The sequence below is a fragment of the Aspergillus piperis genome, assembly GCF_003184755.1.
Source record: "Aspergillus piperis CBS 112811 unplaced genomic scaffold BO85scaffold_3, whole genome shotgun sequence".
Taxonomy (NCBI): Eukaryota; Fungi; Ascomycota; class Eurotiomycetes; order Eurotiales; family Aspergillaceae; genus Aspergillus; species Aspergillus piperis.
The window spans coordinates 2,000,391-2,015,357 of record NW_020291593.1 but is presented as its reverse complement, the minus strand read 5'-3'; the positions used below and the strand labels follow the sequence as shown (position 1 = coordinate 2,015,357).

Sequence of the window (14,967 nt, the reverse complement as noted above, 5' to 3'; positions counted from 1 at the left end):
CCCCCCCCCCCCCCTCAGACACTTGAGACCCAACATGGGTAGCACAATAGAGCGTGTTGCAACAATGACTGAAGCAATCGCGCTTTCCTTCTCTTTATAGGCTCGCCGCCTACAAGTCAACCGAGACAATCATGTCAGCGTTATTCTACCGACTTCTAGCAACTCCAGGAGTGATCCAAGAACTTCAAAGCGAACTCTTGCGCAACTTCCAGAGCATTGATGATATCACTGGGAAGAAACTGCTGCCACTGCCCTACCTGAATGGATGTGTCTACGAGACTCTCCGTCTTACTCCCGCAGTGGCGGGCAAGCTTACGTCCCGTCTGTCGCCTGGAGCGATGATTGATGGCATCTACGTCCCGGCTGGAACCGAAGTCTATACCGAGACGTATAGTATGCAGCGGAGTCCCCGGTACTGGCATGCCCCGGATGAATTCCGCCCCGAGCGTTGGTACGAGCGTGGTGAGGGCAGTCCTTATGCTCGGGATGTGCATGAGGCGTTTAAACCGTTTAGTTCGGGTCCTAGAGCTTGTCTTGGGAAGGAATTAGCCCTGCAGGTTCTTCGGTTGACGGCCGCTTTGATGGTCTATCGCTTTGATCTGAAAATGTTGGATAAGGATAGGTTCGTGTGGGACAAGGATACAGACTCCGGCATCGCGTACTCGAATTATCATGTTAAAGCCACCGTCAAGGAACGTGTCTAACACGAGGGGAATGCTTTTGGCAGATAGCTAAGATATCGGGAATACAGAGTGGCGGGACTTTTTGGAAAATAATATTGTCACCGGTTTCTTCACGGGTACACTTTTTTAAAAGAATCTCCACTTGATGCTTATACGTTGTCTACTTTGAGAAATACAGAGCTCTACTTGTAAAGTCCAAATGGGAAGCACCTTGCATATTTTGTCCAAACAATTAGCCCACTATATAGTCATAGTACTATGCAAACCCTGATAGTAGTTACTACAAAACGATACGGTAGCCAGTACTATATTATCACTCGAAGCCGATATGGCTCCTGATAACAATCATCTATTATCATGTCTAAGCAGCATGTGGCAATAAGGCAAGGCATTGATTATGATATAGTGGCTAGGGTTCATGCCCTGTATTATGAAGCCTGGACATCAACCAATATCTTACAGTGGGAGTCCCGATCATCCAATAGAGCCTGGAATCCCTTCTCCACGATGTCATCCAGCTTGATCTTCGACGTGACCATCCGCTCGGGTTTTAATTGCCCTAGATAAAGATCAGGAACGTTTGATAAGTACTAGAACGAGACCGCACAACTCACCGTAACTAAGTGCTCGGATGACTTCTCGGAACGCACTCTCATCGTACAGTGCTGACCCCGTATAATTGACTTCACTATACATCAACTCGTTGACTCGGATGGCTGGTCGCTTCTCCCACACAGCAATGTTTACGATTGTTCCGTGCGTTCGACATGCGGCGATGGCACCGTTTAAAGCCACCTCCACACCAGCCGTATCAAAAACAACATCCGCTCCCACGCCATCGGTCAACTCGCGTGCCTTTGTAGCGACGTCCACCTCTCGCGGATCCAGAATATGAGTTGCGCCGTAATTGGAAGCAAACCGCTTCCTATTCTCCGTCAACTCCGCGACCATGATGTTCTTTGCCCCCTGTAATTTGAGAACCTGGATGATCCCAATACCGACAGGTCCGCCCCCGAGCACCAAGACGTTGTCATTTGGCTTGAATGGCGATATGTTCACGGCGTGCCAGGCTACTGCCAACGGTTCGACTAATGCCGCTGCTTCGAGAGACACATTGTCTGGAATCGTATAGAAGTGTTCTGCGGGTGCTACGATGTATTTCGCTAATCCACCGCCGTAGCCTACCAAGTTAATTAGTATGTAGGTCTGCATGTATACCATATGTTGTAGGGATATGTACGTACCTGAAAGCCCGATGAAACCAATCTTCTCGCAACAGTGTTCATAGCCCTGCTTGCATGGCGTGCATTCTCGATCGAAGATGGTCGGTCGCACAACCGCTCGTTGTCCCGGCGAGATATGGGTCACGTCTTCTCCGACTTCTTCAACGACTCCGCTGAACTCGTGACCGAGTGTTACTGGCAAGCTGGTTCCCGTGATTGCGTGAGGCTTTTCTGGAACTAGAACAGGGCCTCCGGAGTATTCGTGGATGTCTTTTGAGAGTAAGTTTGGGGGTCTTCGACACAGAAGTCGATCGTGAACTCACCACTGCCACATATTCCAACAAATGATGGTCGCATCTATGAGTAGATCTGTCAGCGCATACATCGCAATTGCCATGTGCGTGAAGCGCACCTTCACTTGCCCTTTGCCGCAAGTGGGTTCTTCAATTTCCTCAACCCTGATGTCGCCGCGACCGTGGAAGCGCGCTGCCTTCATGACAGGCGTGGTTTTAAGGGTTGTTCGATAAGTGTTGACAGAGTCGGTTGCAGTGTTCAACATTTTTGCAGACGCAAATTCTGGTGTCTTCGACAACAGTGAGAATTGTATACTCTGTAGTCATCTGGTAGAAATACAGTACTAGTAGTGTATAACCTGGGGAAGTCGAAATATTCAATTATCTTATATGGAGAGCTAACTGTGGTAGAGTAGATAAGGCGAACAGCATCCTAGACGTTTTTATGACGTTGATCATGATCACCCGAGATCATAGATCTATCGTACTATAAGCTGCTCGTCTGAATTAGGTTTGACAGATCATGATGTATGAAGTGACCGTCGAGTTTGATTGGTTCATTTGCATCTCGTTCCTTTGACAACCATTACAACATCCATGATGTTGCATTCTCCTGCGCGACGCCAAGCTACTGGCCTGCGTATAAAAATAGTGCTCCAACTAGCAGCTTGTGATTTGCTGGAACTGAGTGGCGCTAATTCAGGTTCAAATATTTGGCTGAGAAGTGGCTCAACTGCAAGCGGCCAAGAATCAGAACGGGGTGGCTTGAGATGGAGTCTGGGGAGTGAAGCTCGATTCTTCACTTTGTGGGGTGCTAGGCAGTGGCGTCATATCTCCGGGAATCCGACACATGACACTGAGTAATACCCAGTCCCGCAGCTGTCACACGAAACGGGGCAACCAGATCGTTCTATCATTGGTGTCCAGCACTTGTCAGTCTCAAGAGATCAGCAGCACTGCGCGCAGGCTTCTAGAATAAAGGTAGCGGCAATTTTGGATGGTAGCGATGGGCAGCCGCCTTATCTGCTCCCGCTGCCACACTTTAGTCGCAAAGCTGCGTGAAGCCGCGCAAAGCTCAGACGTGGGGATTTATCCCAACCAATTAAGCTTCTTCTTCACGCTGTTGCTCAACAAATGCTCGTAGAATAGACTCCAGTCCTTCGTTACGGCGTGCAAGTAGCATCACATCTGCGACATTGACTGTTGAGCGCCCGGCATGCCTAAATAGGAAATGCCGAGTGTTAGCCCGGAACCAGGGTCAAGCATATCCTTATCCAGATCGCCCCTGGAAGGTCACGACCACATCAAAACAAGGTAACCAGGCCCTGCTAATTGGGAATCTAGGCTTAGGGATCTGGCTTACTTAGCAAATGACTCCAGATCCTGGCTGACCGTCTCTGTTCATCATCCTTAGTCAGCTACAGGTTACAGTGATCGATACATGACGAAAGCCACCATGCAATGAATGAACGGCATGAAGAATCGTCTGCGAATTGGTGGTGTACACATTGAACCTACCAATCTGGGCCCAGACCATTTCAGTCAAAGCTCCGATGAACTGAGGGGTGGCGTTGACACCAAGCTTAATGGTCTCTTCATCCACGATCTTTCCAATCGATAACCAGAGAGCAGATTTCAAGCGCTGCAAGACGATTTGTTACTGTGTGCCATGTATGCTATGGATGATGTATACTTACCTCTTCAAGATTGACTTCTTCGTTCTGCTCCATTCTCGATCGAGGCTATCGGAAAAGCAAGATGCTTGATCTATGGCAAAATTGATAGTTGTTGCGAAACAGGCTTGTGTCCGTGGCGACAGGATGGGATATATCGTTGATCGATCCAGCAGTCTTCGACGCGCGATGCTCGTGTCCCAGAAGACGCGTTGAGCGTACATACAAATCGAGATCAGTTGTGATTGGCTTCTCAGCCCCTCCCGGAGAATCCATAACTCCGAACGCGGAATGACGCTAGACCCGAACGACCCATTTCCACATTCGGAATTCTTCTCTACTGTCCATTGAGTTCCACGCCTGTTCACCGAACCAGGGACTTCTCCTTACTCTTGTCGTGTCGGTCTGTCAGGCAGAACAATTGCCTTGCAATCAACTCACTATATACGATCCGCGAGCCTGCCTCCTGAGCCTCCGAAACCCCACGACAAAGCTTCCCAACAAAACATCCACTATCTTCCGGCCAAAGCCGGCGACCTCCCCTCTACGCAACCCAGCAGCATTCGGACACACAGCCACTTCAGACCTGAAAACAAAACATATCTTCCAAAATGGCAACCCGCGATCCCGGCGAAGTTGCCGCTGACGCTCTCAACGACTTTTTCGGTCAACTCTACAGCTTCTTTGAGACCATCTTTACCCGATTCTTCGGAAACCTCTATGCCTCCTTCGCCGATGTGAGCATCAACCGCTGGACGAAGGTCATTCTGTCCGTGATTGGCTACATTCTCGTCCGGCCATACATCGAGCGTTTCTTCAAGTTCATGCATGACCGAGACCGCAAGAAGCAGCTGGAGAAGGAAAAAGCCAAGAAGGATGGAAAGAAGGCGAAGATGTCAGCTAATGAGCTTCGTGGCGGCGCCGGAGCTGGTCGAGTCCTCGGAGAAGTGGAGAACACGGACGATGAGATTGAAGATGGAGAGGACTTCGCGACGGCGAGCGGCGTCCCTGAGTGGGGAAAGAACGCTCGGAAGAGACAGAAGAAGTACATGAAGAACCTGGAGAAGGAGGCTGAGAGCCGGACACACAATCTCTCTGAGGAACAGCTTATGGAGCTACTGGACTGGAGTGAGTCGGAGGATGACAAGGCCGCTGGTAAGAAGGAGTAGGTCGTGTCTTTTGACCCTTTTCTTTTCTCTCCCTTGTATTCGATAATATGATCTTGGATGGGAAACATATACTTTGGAGATTGGGGTCTTTCTGAGGTTGTACCATAAAGACGGGTGGTGTTATAATATATGTAATAAGATAAAGCATCAAGGTGGCCTTTCTGCGCTGCCTCTTAATTTACGACGCAGATATTTTGGTTCCTCAAAGACTGTAGAATTGTAGTGGGCCATAATAGAGTCAAGGTTAATTTTCTGAACTGGTCAACATGCCTAACGATCTCGTCATAGACGAAAGCAAGTGTAGTATCGGGCTCCCCATCAGCGTCTTGGACCACAACCCAACCACAGTGATTATGTCGAATTATAAATGCATAATCAACTTTTGGCAATCCCGTCTGGACAAGTAATCATGGAAAATACATTTATAAAGCCGGTAGGGCGCGTCGATCAATGGGTCATTGATGTTAGAAGAAGCTGCTCTCGGCACACACATGATAACACCTGCCGATACAGCATCCGGTACGGTATCCGATACTGCTACCGATACACCTCCGATACAGTTGGATGACACCCCGTGGGGTAAGATTCCTCCTTTTGCTTCAATATGAGGGGAAAATTCGGAAAACGAGAGTAATGAAGCAAGCCAAAGCCTAGCAAGGCGACCATACATTCTTGATGAGGGATTGGGAAACAAAGTTCGTAAAGCGAGGGCATTCTCTATGCCGTGACGTCGGCGAATATCCTGAGTACGATGCTTCAGGCCACTGTTACTTTGCCAAGCAGTCTCCTCACTATGTATTAATCTCACTCTATTCCAATCGCCCCAGAAGATATGTGAAGTAACTAGAAATACAATGCTCTTAAGAATCCATCAATTTATTCTAGGGAGGACGAATGTTGAGAGAGGCGGTTCCTCTTCGCAACGGGCAGCGGTCACGCTACCCCGTCTGGGGGCGGTACGCCCCGCTTATCTGGGGTATTCAGCGGGACATACTACAAGTCGTCCGACTCACTTGCAAGTTACAACACTCAGCATCTTCTGTCTGTATAGTTACAACAGATACACATTAGCTTAGCCCAGCAGTTTATACTTGTTCTCCATAGACCTTGCCGACAGGGTACCCCGCGCTTCTATTTGCTTGCTCAAATACAGCATGGTACGTACATACCTGCTTCCACACAAAGTGGCAGCGTCGGTCTAACTTATGATTAGTCGCAGCAGTACAGGAAAAGAAGAAAGATCGCGCTCGCCTGTTTACCATGTCGTGCGCGAAAAATCCGCTGCGATGGCATTGAGCCCAGCTGTGGCCCATGCAAGCGACGAGAGACCTCGTGCTCTTATCCCGTGGAAAGTGTCAGGAAAGCTCAAGATAACCAGTAAGACCCTGCTGTGGATAGTGGACGAAGCCTCGGGCCAACTGTACTTGTCATTTCCAGGTATATACACCGGTTACACACCGTTGATCGAGCTGCGTTTGCAAGAGCCACCCACATTCCTGCGTCTGGAAGCCCACTTGCTTCAGTAGAACCCAGAATTGGACAGAGAACACCAGGTGGTGTCAGTCAACAAGGTAATATGAATGACGATACCGCTGACTCTCGGAGCATGCCTTTGCGAGCACACACAGAGGATGGTCCCACTGCTTTCCCTCAAAATGCCCTCATGAGCAATGACGGACACAATGCCTCTAATCTAAGAACAAGGCAAGCCTCGGGCTTCCGGAGTTCTAGAGGAAGCCGAAGCCGAATCACCGCAATGGGCATAACACCCGACGGACTCTTCGGCTTTTCAGAGAGCGAGGACGAGTTCTTTGGTGATTCATCGGTCGCGTCTTTTCTGAATCAGATCAAAGAATCTGCAACAAAAGAGCCTGAAAAAGGACGATCAACAACAAATCCGGTTCCGAGTGCGACTTTTGGCACACCATCAATTCCAATGCCACCAGTGGCTGATAATAGTCTGAGTGTCAAAGCCTACGATCTACCACCACGACAACTGGCGGACTATCTCTTAAATTTCTATTTCGATAAAATTCACAGTCTGTATCCATATGTTCATAAACCAAACTTTCTTCGCGCTTATAGGCGCTTATGGACGCCAGATACGGAAACAGACACGGAAACCATCTCGTCCGGACTGGGTTTAGGAGATGCCTACGTGCCCCCGGCACTGTTTCATTGCGCATTGAACATAATATTTGCTCTTGGATGCCATTTTTCTAAACTAGATCATACAGCGCGGCAAGCTACAGCGGAGGAGTTCTTTCAGCGTTCGCAGCGACTATTGAATGTGATGTCACTTGATAAAGGTGATTTAGCCCTAGTACAAACCTTACTATTGACCTCGCAATACTTGCAAGGAGGCGAATCTCCATCGAGATGCTGGAATATAATCGGCCTTGCTTGCAGAATCGCTCAATCTCTCGGAATGCATTCTCTTAAGGCCGATAGACCTAGGACACCGGCCCAAATACAGATGAGAAGGCGTGTCTGGCATGGATGTGTAATGCTTGATCTGTGAGTGAATCAGATTATGAACGTTCATATCACTGACAAAACCCCAAGTGCAAGTAGCATGATGCTGGGTCGTCCTCCCATGACTCATTCTTCCGCAGTACCTCTTCCAGAAGCTATTGATGATGAACTTCTCGATTCAAGCACAGCAGCCTGCCAATCGCCAGCGGGCACGCTTTCAAAAGCTGAGTTCTATGTCAGAACTCTGCAGTTATACAAGATACTCAGAAAGATACTATATGATGTCTATGAGCCTTGGGAGGACGGGGGGTCTCCTGATCAGTCAGAACGGCCAAAGTCCGAGAATGAGATAGCACAGACCTTGCTCAGTTTAGAAGAGGAGCTTCTGGAATTCGAATCAAGTCTCCCAGCGGCTCTACAATGGCGTGATGCACAGCAGCCCGTTGGTGTGGCTGGACCATTCCGTCGTGAAAGCAGCCTGTTGAGGGGAAGGTGAACGCTACTGCGAATCGTTTGATGATACGTCACTGACTTTTGCCCCAGATTTCTTCATCTGAGGATCTTGCTTCTTCGTCCTACATTCGTCAAGTTCTGCCGTGACAATCTGCCACCGCGTCAAGCGGGCGGCTACCCTCGACACCAACAAGTACCGTTGAAAAGCAGAATAGCCGTGGATTTCAGTATCAGCTGCTCGGCATCATGTGTCGAGACTGCGATTGAGCTGTCGCATCTCATGAATGAAATCTCGACGACGGAACTGGCAAGTGTGTGGTGGTACAATGTCTTTTGTATGTGCTCCCCATGACGAGTATGAAGCGGCGGCTGCTGAATTAAATCACTAGATGCTTTTACGGCTGGCGTTGTTCTTATACTGGCACAGGCATCCCCTGCTATGAAGTCTAGATTTTCTCAACCAGTCTTGGGAAATGCTTGGAAGAGCTGCTGTGACTGCTTGGAAAACATGGACCTGTACAGCAACACCGCCAGAAACTGCGCCACCAACCTACGGAAGACCCTATCTCAAGTGCTAGGCGGCCAAGGGCATGAAACCAGTGTGCATATTGAAAAACCTGCGCCTCAAACTACAGACCGACACTTGGGCCATGATGTAAATTTATCTAAAGCACCGAATATCTTCAGTCTCGATGGATCAGAGGTTGGCGATGGTTCCAGCCAAGGCGCTCTAGATACCCAATTCTCTGAGGCATTGGACTCTCTCTGGAGTGAAGATGATGTGAATAGTTCTCTGATGCAGATGCTATGGGATGACCTTTGGTTGGCAGCGCCATCATTCTTCTGATGATCGCCATAGCATGATGAAGCTCAGCCTACTAAAAATTGAATTAAAATATCGAAGAAGAGAGAGCCACCTGGCCAACATAGAGGACTTCCTAGGAACAGGACATGGTCCAGAGCTACCAAGCTACCTGACCCTTCATTTAAAAACGCCAATCTCTAAGGCGATCTTGCATGAACCCCGCACATGACAAGGTCATGTGTGAGGGGTTTCTAACGCTTTCCTGTGCAACACTTAGCTGACACTATACACTGTTTTAAGAATTCGCAGAGTCATTGCCCAAGTTCAAAGTAATTCACTCTGCCACAAGCGCATTGCTTATATCCATTGACGTCCCATTTTCCTCTTGTCACATACTACTGGAACATTTCTAGCGTCCATGGCTGAGACCAGAAAAACAGACGTGTTCATTAGCGGTGGCGGGCCTACTGGCTTGCTTACTGCGTATGCACTTGCTAGACAGGGTGTGGACACTTTACTCGTTGGTAAGGACTTTCCCACTTTCTTCCCTCTAATGAATCCCCCCAAGTGGCTAAGCTTCACTGATTGCTCGGCACAGAGCAACATGACAAAGCTGAACAAGCCATGTATGGTCGAGCAACAACTCTCCATCCGCGCACGCTTGAGTTGCTGGACCAATTGGGCATATTAGACGACCTGAACCAAATCGGTTACGTGGCCCGCGATAGTGTGACCTACCGAGATGGCAAGCGGGTGACGGCCCGAGGCTGGGAAATTATGTACCAGCATATGCGTGGCACGTTCCTGGACTACTGTCTGAATATTCGTCAGAAGTACTCGGAGGAGGTGATACGAGATGCATATGTAGCGCTTGGAGGCGAGCCGTACATCGGATGGAGATTAGATAGCTTCGACGTCGAGGAGGCCTGTGATGACGATTATAAGGTCGTCTCACATGTAACGGAGGCTAGCTCGGGTAGGAGACTGACGGTGAGGAGGTATGCAGGCAGTCCACTATGTTGCTGTTGTTTTGAAGAGAATCATGCTGATATTGCTGAATAGTAAATTCATCGTTGGCGCGGATGGCAGCCACTCGCTTGTGAGACGTCTCGCTGGCATTTCGTTTGAAGGCGATCACACCAACTTCAGATGGGTACGAATCGATGGGCGCTTCAAGACTGATATGCCCGATGCTGATATTGGCTTCGCTTCCATTGAATCCAAAAGCCATGGGAATGTGCTATGGGTTCAGTTAGATCATGGTGTGAAGCGGATCGGTTTTGCTATGACACAGGAATTGCTCGCCAAATACGGGGATAAGCTTACACTTGAGGGTGCAAAGGTGGAAGCTGTCAAGTCCATGGAACCTTTTACATTGGAATTTGGAACCATAGACTGGTGGACTTTATATGGGTGAGTCTTGTTTCCGTGTCTCCAGGTTCTTTCTGACTTCCACCACAGCATCAATCAGCGCGTAGCAGAGTGCTTCTATAACGACGACCGAGTGTTGTTAGCAGGAGATGCCTGTCATACACACTCATCTGGCACAGCGCAGGGCATGAACACAGGCGTCCATGATGCAGTAAACCTAGCCTGGAAGCTCGGCGGCATTGTGAAAGGCTGGTATAGTATCGATGTGCTTCGCAGCTATGATAGAGAGCGGCGTGCTGTAGCGCAATATCTAATCAACCTTGACAAGGATTTTTCAGCTACCATCTCGGGGACCGTCCCTGACAGGTACAGGGATCTATCATTAAGCTCGAATGAGCTATTTGCCAAGGTCTTCGATGATACAATTGATTTTTGTATCGGATTAGGAGTTCACTATGACGAGAGTGTCATCAACAAGCCTTCCTTGGCGACAGCAATATCAGCGGGCTGGAGAGCTCCAGATGCTTTGATATATGCTCCAGGATCACGACTACCGATTCGATTGCTCCACCTGATGCCGAACGTTGGCGCTTGGACAATTCTTTTACTGGCTGGACATCCTCAGAAGACTGGGGAGAGACTCACCCGTGCCGTGAAGACAGTGAAACAGCTTATCGAGTGCCTTCCTCGCAGCATGGCTCGGTCTATAACTTTGGTTGCTCAAAGACCTGCTGGAGGAGACCAAAGGTTCAGTATTCCGACAATCGGTCGACTCTACTACGACCCAGAGGGCTCGGCCCATGCCGCCTATAGGGTGTCTGATAGCAACGGTGCAGTCGTCATCATTCGACCTGATGGGATCTTGGGGTATGCAGCACAATTTGACGAGGCGAATAGCGTTCAAGAATATTTTGCCGGCTTCATTAACACCCACTGAGGAGACATGGATACTATGCTGGGCTTTTCCAGTCTGATTGCGAATTGTGGCATAGCGTAGTCAATAATTTGGCTGAATTTCAATGACATTTCCTCGCCATTTGCTGACACACGGTTCCAGGCTAATATCTAAATGATGCAGGTGTAATCCCCATAACCTTTAGCACAATATGATTGTAGTCAAGACGAATACTATAATTGGTTTCGGGTGCTGTATGGTAATATTACCGAAGCCGAAACATACCACTATGAGCCACCTCAAGTGGAACCTTTAGTTCCAAGCTTGATTCTCAGCACCAAATGAGGTTCCTGATTTTTGGGAATTGTCCTAAGCTTTCCGGCCGATGCTAATAATACCAGCGATCATTATGTATATGCATCGTTGCACTAAGAGGAATACACTACCTTGTGCCGTGGTATGAAGCTGAGAACCCCGCAGATCCTCTACCCGCCCCCGCAACCGACCAGTGGCAGGTCGGTGAAAGATGACCTCTACCCGGCCAGCAGTAATTACAGTCCGACACACAACGTCCTTCTGGTGCTGATCAGTGCCACTGACTCTCAAGTTATTTAATCGACCTCTTCTTCCTCTACTTCTCTATATGCTTTCCCAAGACTCATCCAGATCAATTCATCACCAAACAACTCACCAAGATGGGCCTGCTTAGCGACTTAACTCGACTTGATTCAACACATCATGAACCCGTCTCATACTTTCTGCCATATATTGCCTTCTTGGCAATCTTCTCGCTCATCACTTACGTTCTATACATCCGCTTCTACAGCTCATTAGCTAAAGTCCCCGGTCCTTTCTGGGCCAGTCTTTCGCGATGGTGGCTGGTATTCTTCTCAGACAAAGGCAATATGCATCGATTGTATCCTCGTCTTCATGAGAAATATGGCAAATTGGTTCGTGTCGGGCCAAGCGAAGTCAGTGTGGCAGATTTAGATGCCATCCAGATGATTTATGGTATGGCCGCTTTCATCTGATTTTGTTTCGTCACAGCGCTGACGCTTCAACGTGTAGGGGCTGGAAACAGATTCGAAAAGAGTGATTGGTACAGTGAGTCCACTCACCGCCTCAATTGTACAGAAGTCCAACTTGGCTGAGATAAAATAAAGGCGTTTGGCAAGGTCGTCGTAAATTCGATCTCTTTGCAGAACGAAGTGAGATTATCCATGGTGCTCAGCGACGACTCGTCAACAATATCTATTCGATGAGTAGTCTCAAGGACTTTGAGCATGGCGTAGATGCAGTCGTCGAACGACTCATGCAGTGTCTGCACCGGCAAGGGCCTGACGCAACTGTTGATATGGGGAAGTGGGTGCAGCTGTTTGCTTTTGGTAAGTTTTCCCAAAGATCTTCAATGCATGTTACGTACCTTCTAATTAACGCAACACGCAGATGTCATTGGAGAAATTACATTCTCCAAATCATTTGGCTTCCTCGAGAACGGATCAGACGGTGGCGCATTCAGTCAGATTGAGAACGCACTTCGCTCGGCTTCCTGGGTGGGCCAAGTACCCTGGGTTTATTGGCTGCATGATTACATGACGCCTCTCATCGGAAGTCGCTTGGGTATCGCAGCGCGCCATGGTACGATTCGACAGATTGCAGCTCGTGAGATCCTGGCCCGTAGAGAGGGGAAGCATGTCGAAGAGGCTAAAGAAGAGCAAGACATCTTATCCAAGCTCTTTGACGTGCAGAAGAAGAAAGGAAATCAACTGTCAGATGATGACGTGCTCTCAATGGCTACGTCGAATGTTTTTGCGGGCTCTGATACTACTGCTATCTCGATCAGATCGATCATCTACCATTTGCTGAGGACGCCAGCTTGCCTGAGGAAGCTCAGGGATGAGATTGAAGAGCGGAAACGTCAAGGGAAATTCTCGGATCCGGTTACGCTGGACCAGGCGAATGACATGCCATATCTTCAGGCGTGCATGTGGGAGGGATTGAGACTGCACCCGGCTGTAGGGATGACTCTGCCTCGTGTTGTTCCTAAGGGGGGGATTGTTATTGATGGGTGCTTTTTGCCGGAGGGGGTAAGATGACTTCAGTATCCAGGGCTTGTTGACTGCCCAATGAAGGACTGTGGACTAATACTGGATGAAATAATAGACAACCGTGGGCGTCAACCCCTGGGTCGTCCATCGCGACGCCAGTATATTCGGCGACGATGTTGAAGCATTTCGCCCTGAAAGATGGCTAGGAGAGAAGACAGGCGATATGAGTGAGTCCATACCTCCACATTATGTTATTATTCAGCTAATCATATCCCTCCTAATATCAGGACGATACTTCTTTGCGTTCGGTGGTGGTTCCCGACTCTGCATTGGAAAGAGTACGTCTACCTTATCGTCATTATACAAACTAAATAGCTAACTTCTCTCACAGATATCAGCTGGATGGAAATGAGCAAGGTAATAGCTACTCAAATTTGATGATACCATCTCTACAATCGACCTTCAACATCAACTAACCGAGAAATAGATGATCCCAACCCTCCTCAACCGCTTCGACATTCAACTCGCGAACCCAGAAGAGCCATGGAAGGAAACATGTTGGTACGTATACTACCATCCACCCACAACTCGAATCCAAAACATATCATACCAGCCAGGTCAATACTAACACTATCACAGGTGGTTCGTCAAACAAGAAGGTCTCCTCGTCAAACTCTCACCCCGCAAACCATAACCCCTACATCCTCACCAACCATGTCCCCCAACATTACCCCAATTCATCAAACTGTACATACTACAACCCACCAAGACAAAATCAATGATGACTATCCCTCCACTCCCCAACCCTAAAAACCCAATCCCTGACTAACGCCCCAAACACCCCCCTCTCACTCGCATCCACCGGCAACCCATGCGTCCCGCGATCCAGCACCGCAAACGTCGCCCTCGGATACCTCTCCAACAGACCCAAACAATCCCTATACCCTACACTCTCATCCTGCCTCCCACAAACCACCAGCGTCGGCGCCATCAACTTCTCCCCACCATTCCCATTCCCAAGTACCCCCTCACTCAACCGATACCTCCCCACATCCCACCTTATCCGATCCAAAACCCCCTTATCAGCGCCCTCCTCCGCAGGAACATACACCTCGCGATACTTCCTCACTAACTCCCCCACATACCCCTCCGTCTGCACCAGCACTTTCCCCCCGTTCTCAACCCCAAGAAGCGTCCTATCCTCATCCGTCAAATTACCCATAACCCCCTCATCCCTAATCAATGGTTCCAGAGAGGAATCAACATCCCGCTTCCCATCCTCCGGCTGAACCAACGGCACTCGGAGAAGTAACCCATCTATCTGAGTCACGTACTTCTGAGCGATTGCACGCGCGAGATACGCCCCGCAGGAGGATCCGATCAACATGAAGCGAGCATCTCCTAGAGTAGTGTCGATGAAGTGCACGAGGTGGTGGTAGATGTCGTCGAGGGAGGTGATGTTTCTTGCTGGGGTGGAGGCCGTTCCTGGTAGGGCGATGTAGATTCGGTGCAAGTTGGAGTTGGGAATGTTGGTGAAGATGGGCTCGAAATCGTGCATTTCTGTTTCGGGCGTCATTTCCCATCCTGGGATTATTAGGATCGGGTGGCCGGTGGGTGGGCCGTGGGTTTGGGTGGGGAGGGGGGGCATTTTTGGTTTGAGATTGGGGTTTGGGTATTATACTAATACTACTAGTATGTGAGTGATGGTGGATGGGGATGTGCAGTGCAGGGTTAAGGAGGGTTGTATCTGGGAGGGGGTGGTTGGAGTCATAGTTAGGTTTTGTGGATTTGTCAGATCACGCCAGATCATTCATTTGGTTTTGTGGGTGGGCTAGTTTAGTTTGGGGCTGGGACTGACTAGTGGATTTGAAGGTTTCAG

General features: G+C 49.0%; 8 protein-coding genes across 8 annotated transcripts in view; 5 read left to right on the top strand and 3 right to left on the bottom strand.

The window, feature by feature from the left end:
• Positions 1-857, top strand: part of BO85DRAFT_507086 (benzoate 4-monooxygenase cytochrome P450) — a gene marked incomplete at its 5' end in the record, with an annotated part of 2,120 nt that extends 1,263 nt beyond the window's left edge. The window contains one exon of the mRNA XM_025664385.1: positions 101-857. Within this exon, the coding sequence (XP_025519366.1) occupies positions 101-704 (604 nt within the window). The 3' untranslated portion in view covers positions 705-857. The remainder of the gene's footprint in view (positions 1-100) is intronic.
• Positions 858-915: 58 nt separating this feature from the next.
• BO85DRAFT_475526 (uncharacterized protein) lies at positions 916-2,558 on the bottom strand (the record flags this gene model as incomplete). Its single annotated transcript, XM_025662734.1, has 6 exons — positions 2,319-2,558; positions 2,230-2,263; positions 1,928-2,176; positions 1,298-1,864; positions 1,144-1,242; positions 916-923 (listed from the first exon to the last, which is right to left on the bottom strand). Exons 1-6 carry the CDS (start codon positions 2,463-2,465, stop codon positions 916-918), a joined length of 1,104 nt encoding a protein of 367 aa, XP_025519365.1. The 5' UTR covers positions 2,466-2,558.
• A 624-nt stretch (positions 2,559-3,182) lies between these two features.
• On the bottom strand, positions 3,183-4,196 carry BO85DRAFT_196675 (CENP-S family protein). The gene is made up of 4 exons (XM_025654480.1): positions 3,897-4,196; positions 3,718-3,841; positions 3,563-3,596; positions 3,183-3,419 (listed from the first exon to the last, which is right to left on the bottom strand). Exons 1-4 carry the CDS (start codon positions 3,927-3,929, stop codon positions 3,302-3,304), a joined length of 309 nt encoding a protein of 102 aa, XP_025519364.1. The 5' UTR covers positions 3,930-4,196; the 3' UTR covers positions 3,183-3,301.
• A 1-nt stretch (position 4,197) lies between these two features.
• On the top strand, positions 4,198-5,115 carry BO85DRAFT_196683 (uncharacterized protein). Its single transcript, XM_025654481.1, has one exon. It carries the CDS (start codon positions 4,484-4,486, stop codon positions 5,039-5,041), a length of 558 nt encoding a protein of 185 aa, XP_025519363.1. The 5' UTR covers positions 4,198-4,483; the 3' UTR covers positions 5,042-5,115.
• Positions 5,116-6,617: 1,502 nt separating this feature from the next.
• Positions 6,618-8,816, top strand: BO85DRAFT_485172 (fungal specific transcription factor domain-containing protein; the record flags this gene model as incomplete). The annotated part of the gene is made up of 4 exons (XM_025663307.1): positions 6,618-7,558; positions 7,607-8,008; positions 8,060-8,304; positions 8,359-8,816. 4 exons carry the CDS (start codon positions 6,618-6,620, stop codon positions 8,814-8,816), a joined length of 2,046 nt encoding a protein of 681 aa, XP_025519362.1.
• A 350-nt stretch (positions 8,817-9,166) lies between these two features.
• On the top strand, positions 9,167-11,190 carry BO85DRAFT_391320 (uncharacterized protein). The gene is made up of 3 exons (XM_025656802.1): positions 9,167-9,772; positions 9,837-10,187; positions 10,236-11,190. The coding sequence occupies exons 1-3, from the start codon at positions 9,399-9,401 to the stop codon at positions 11,080-11,082; spliced, it is 1,572 nt and encodes a 523-aa protein (XP_025519361.1). The 5' UTR covers positions 9,167-9,398; the 3' UTR covers positions 11,083-11,190.
• Positions 11,191-11,593: 403 nt separating this feature from the next.
• BO85DRAFT_475522 (cytochrome P450) lies at positions 11,594-13,887 on the top strand. The gene is made up of 9 exons (XM_025662733.1): positions 11,594-12,051; positions 12,109-12,144; positions 12,204-12,425; positions 12,487-13,127; positions 13,204-13,315; positions 13,376-13,426; positions 13,480-13,505; positions 13,576-13,649; positions 13,728-13,887. The coding sequence occupies exons 1-9, from the start codon at positions 11,736-11,738 to the stop codon at positions 13,780-13,782; spliced, it is 1,533 nt and encodes a 510-aa protein (XP_025519360.1). The 5' UTR covers positions 11,594-11,735; the 3' UTR covers positions 13,783-13,887.
• Positions 13,864-14,736, bottom strand: BO85DRAFT_517613 (alpha/beta fold hydrolase; the record flags this gene model as incomplete). The annotated part of the gene is made up of 1 exon (XM_025664921.1): positions 13,864-14,736. One exon carries the CDS (start codon positions 14,734-14,736, stop codon positions 13,864-13,866), a length of 873 nt encoding a protein of 290 aa, XP_025519359.1.
• Positions 14,737-14,967: the final 231 nt, after the last annotated feature.

Coding starts and splice junctions, on each gene's coding strand:
- BO85DRAFT_196675 (XM_025654480.1), bottom strand. CDS start 3,929: ATGGAGCAGAACGAAGAAGTCAATCTTGAAGAG. Junction 3,597..3,717: donor AATGGTCTGGGCCCAGATTG/GTAGGTTCAATG, acceptor GATGATGAACAG/AGACGGTCAGCCAGGATCTG. Junction 3,420..3,562: donor GATCTGGAGTCATTTGCTAA/GTAAGCCAGATC, acceptor TTTCCTATTTAG/GCATGCCGGGCGCTCAACAG.
- BO85DRAFT_196683 (XM_025654481.1), top strand. CDS start 4,484: ATGGCAACCCGCGATCCCGGCGAAGTTGCCGCTGACGCTCTCAACGAC.
- BO85DRAFT_391320 (XM_025656802.1), top strand. CDS start 9,399: ATGTATGGTCGAGCAACAACTCTCCATCCGCGCACGCTTGAGTTGCTG. Junction 9,773..9,836: donor AGGAGACTGACGGTGAGGAG/GTATGCAGGCAG, acceptor ATTGCTGAATAG/TAAATTCATCGTTGGCGCGG. Junction 10,188..10,235: donor GACTGGTGGACTTTATATGG/GTGAGTCTTGTT, acceptor CTTCCACCACAG/CATCAATCAGCGCGTAGCAG.
- BO85DRAFT_475522 (XM_025662733.1), top strand. CDS start 11,736: ATGGGCCTGCTTAGCGACTTAACTCGACTTGATTCAACACATCATGAA. Junction 13,506..13,575: donor GCTGGATGGAAATGAGCAAG/GTAATAGCTACT, acceptor ACCGAGAAATAG/ATGATCCCAACCCTCCTCAA. Junction 13,650..13,727: donor CCATGGAAGGAAACATGTTG/GTACGTATACTA, acceptor ACACTATCACAG/GTGGTTCGTCAAACAAGAAG.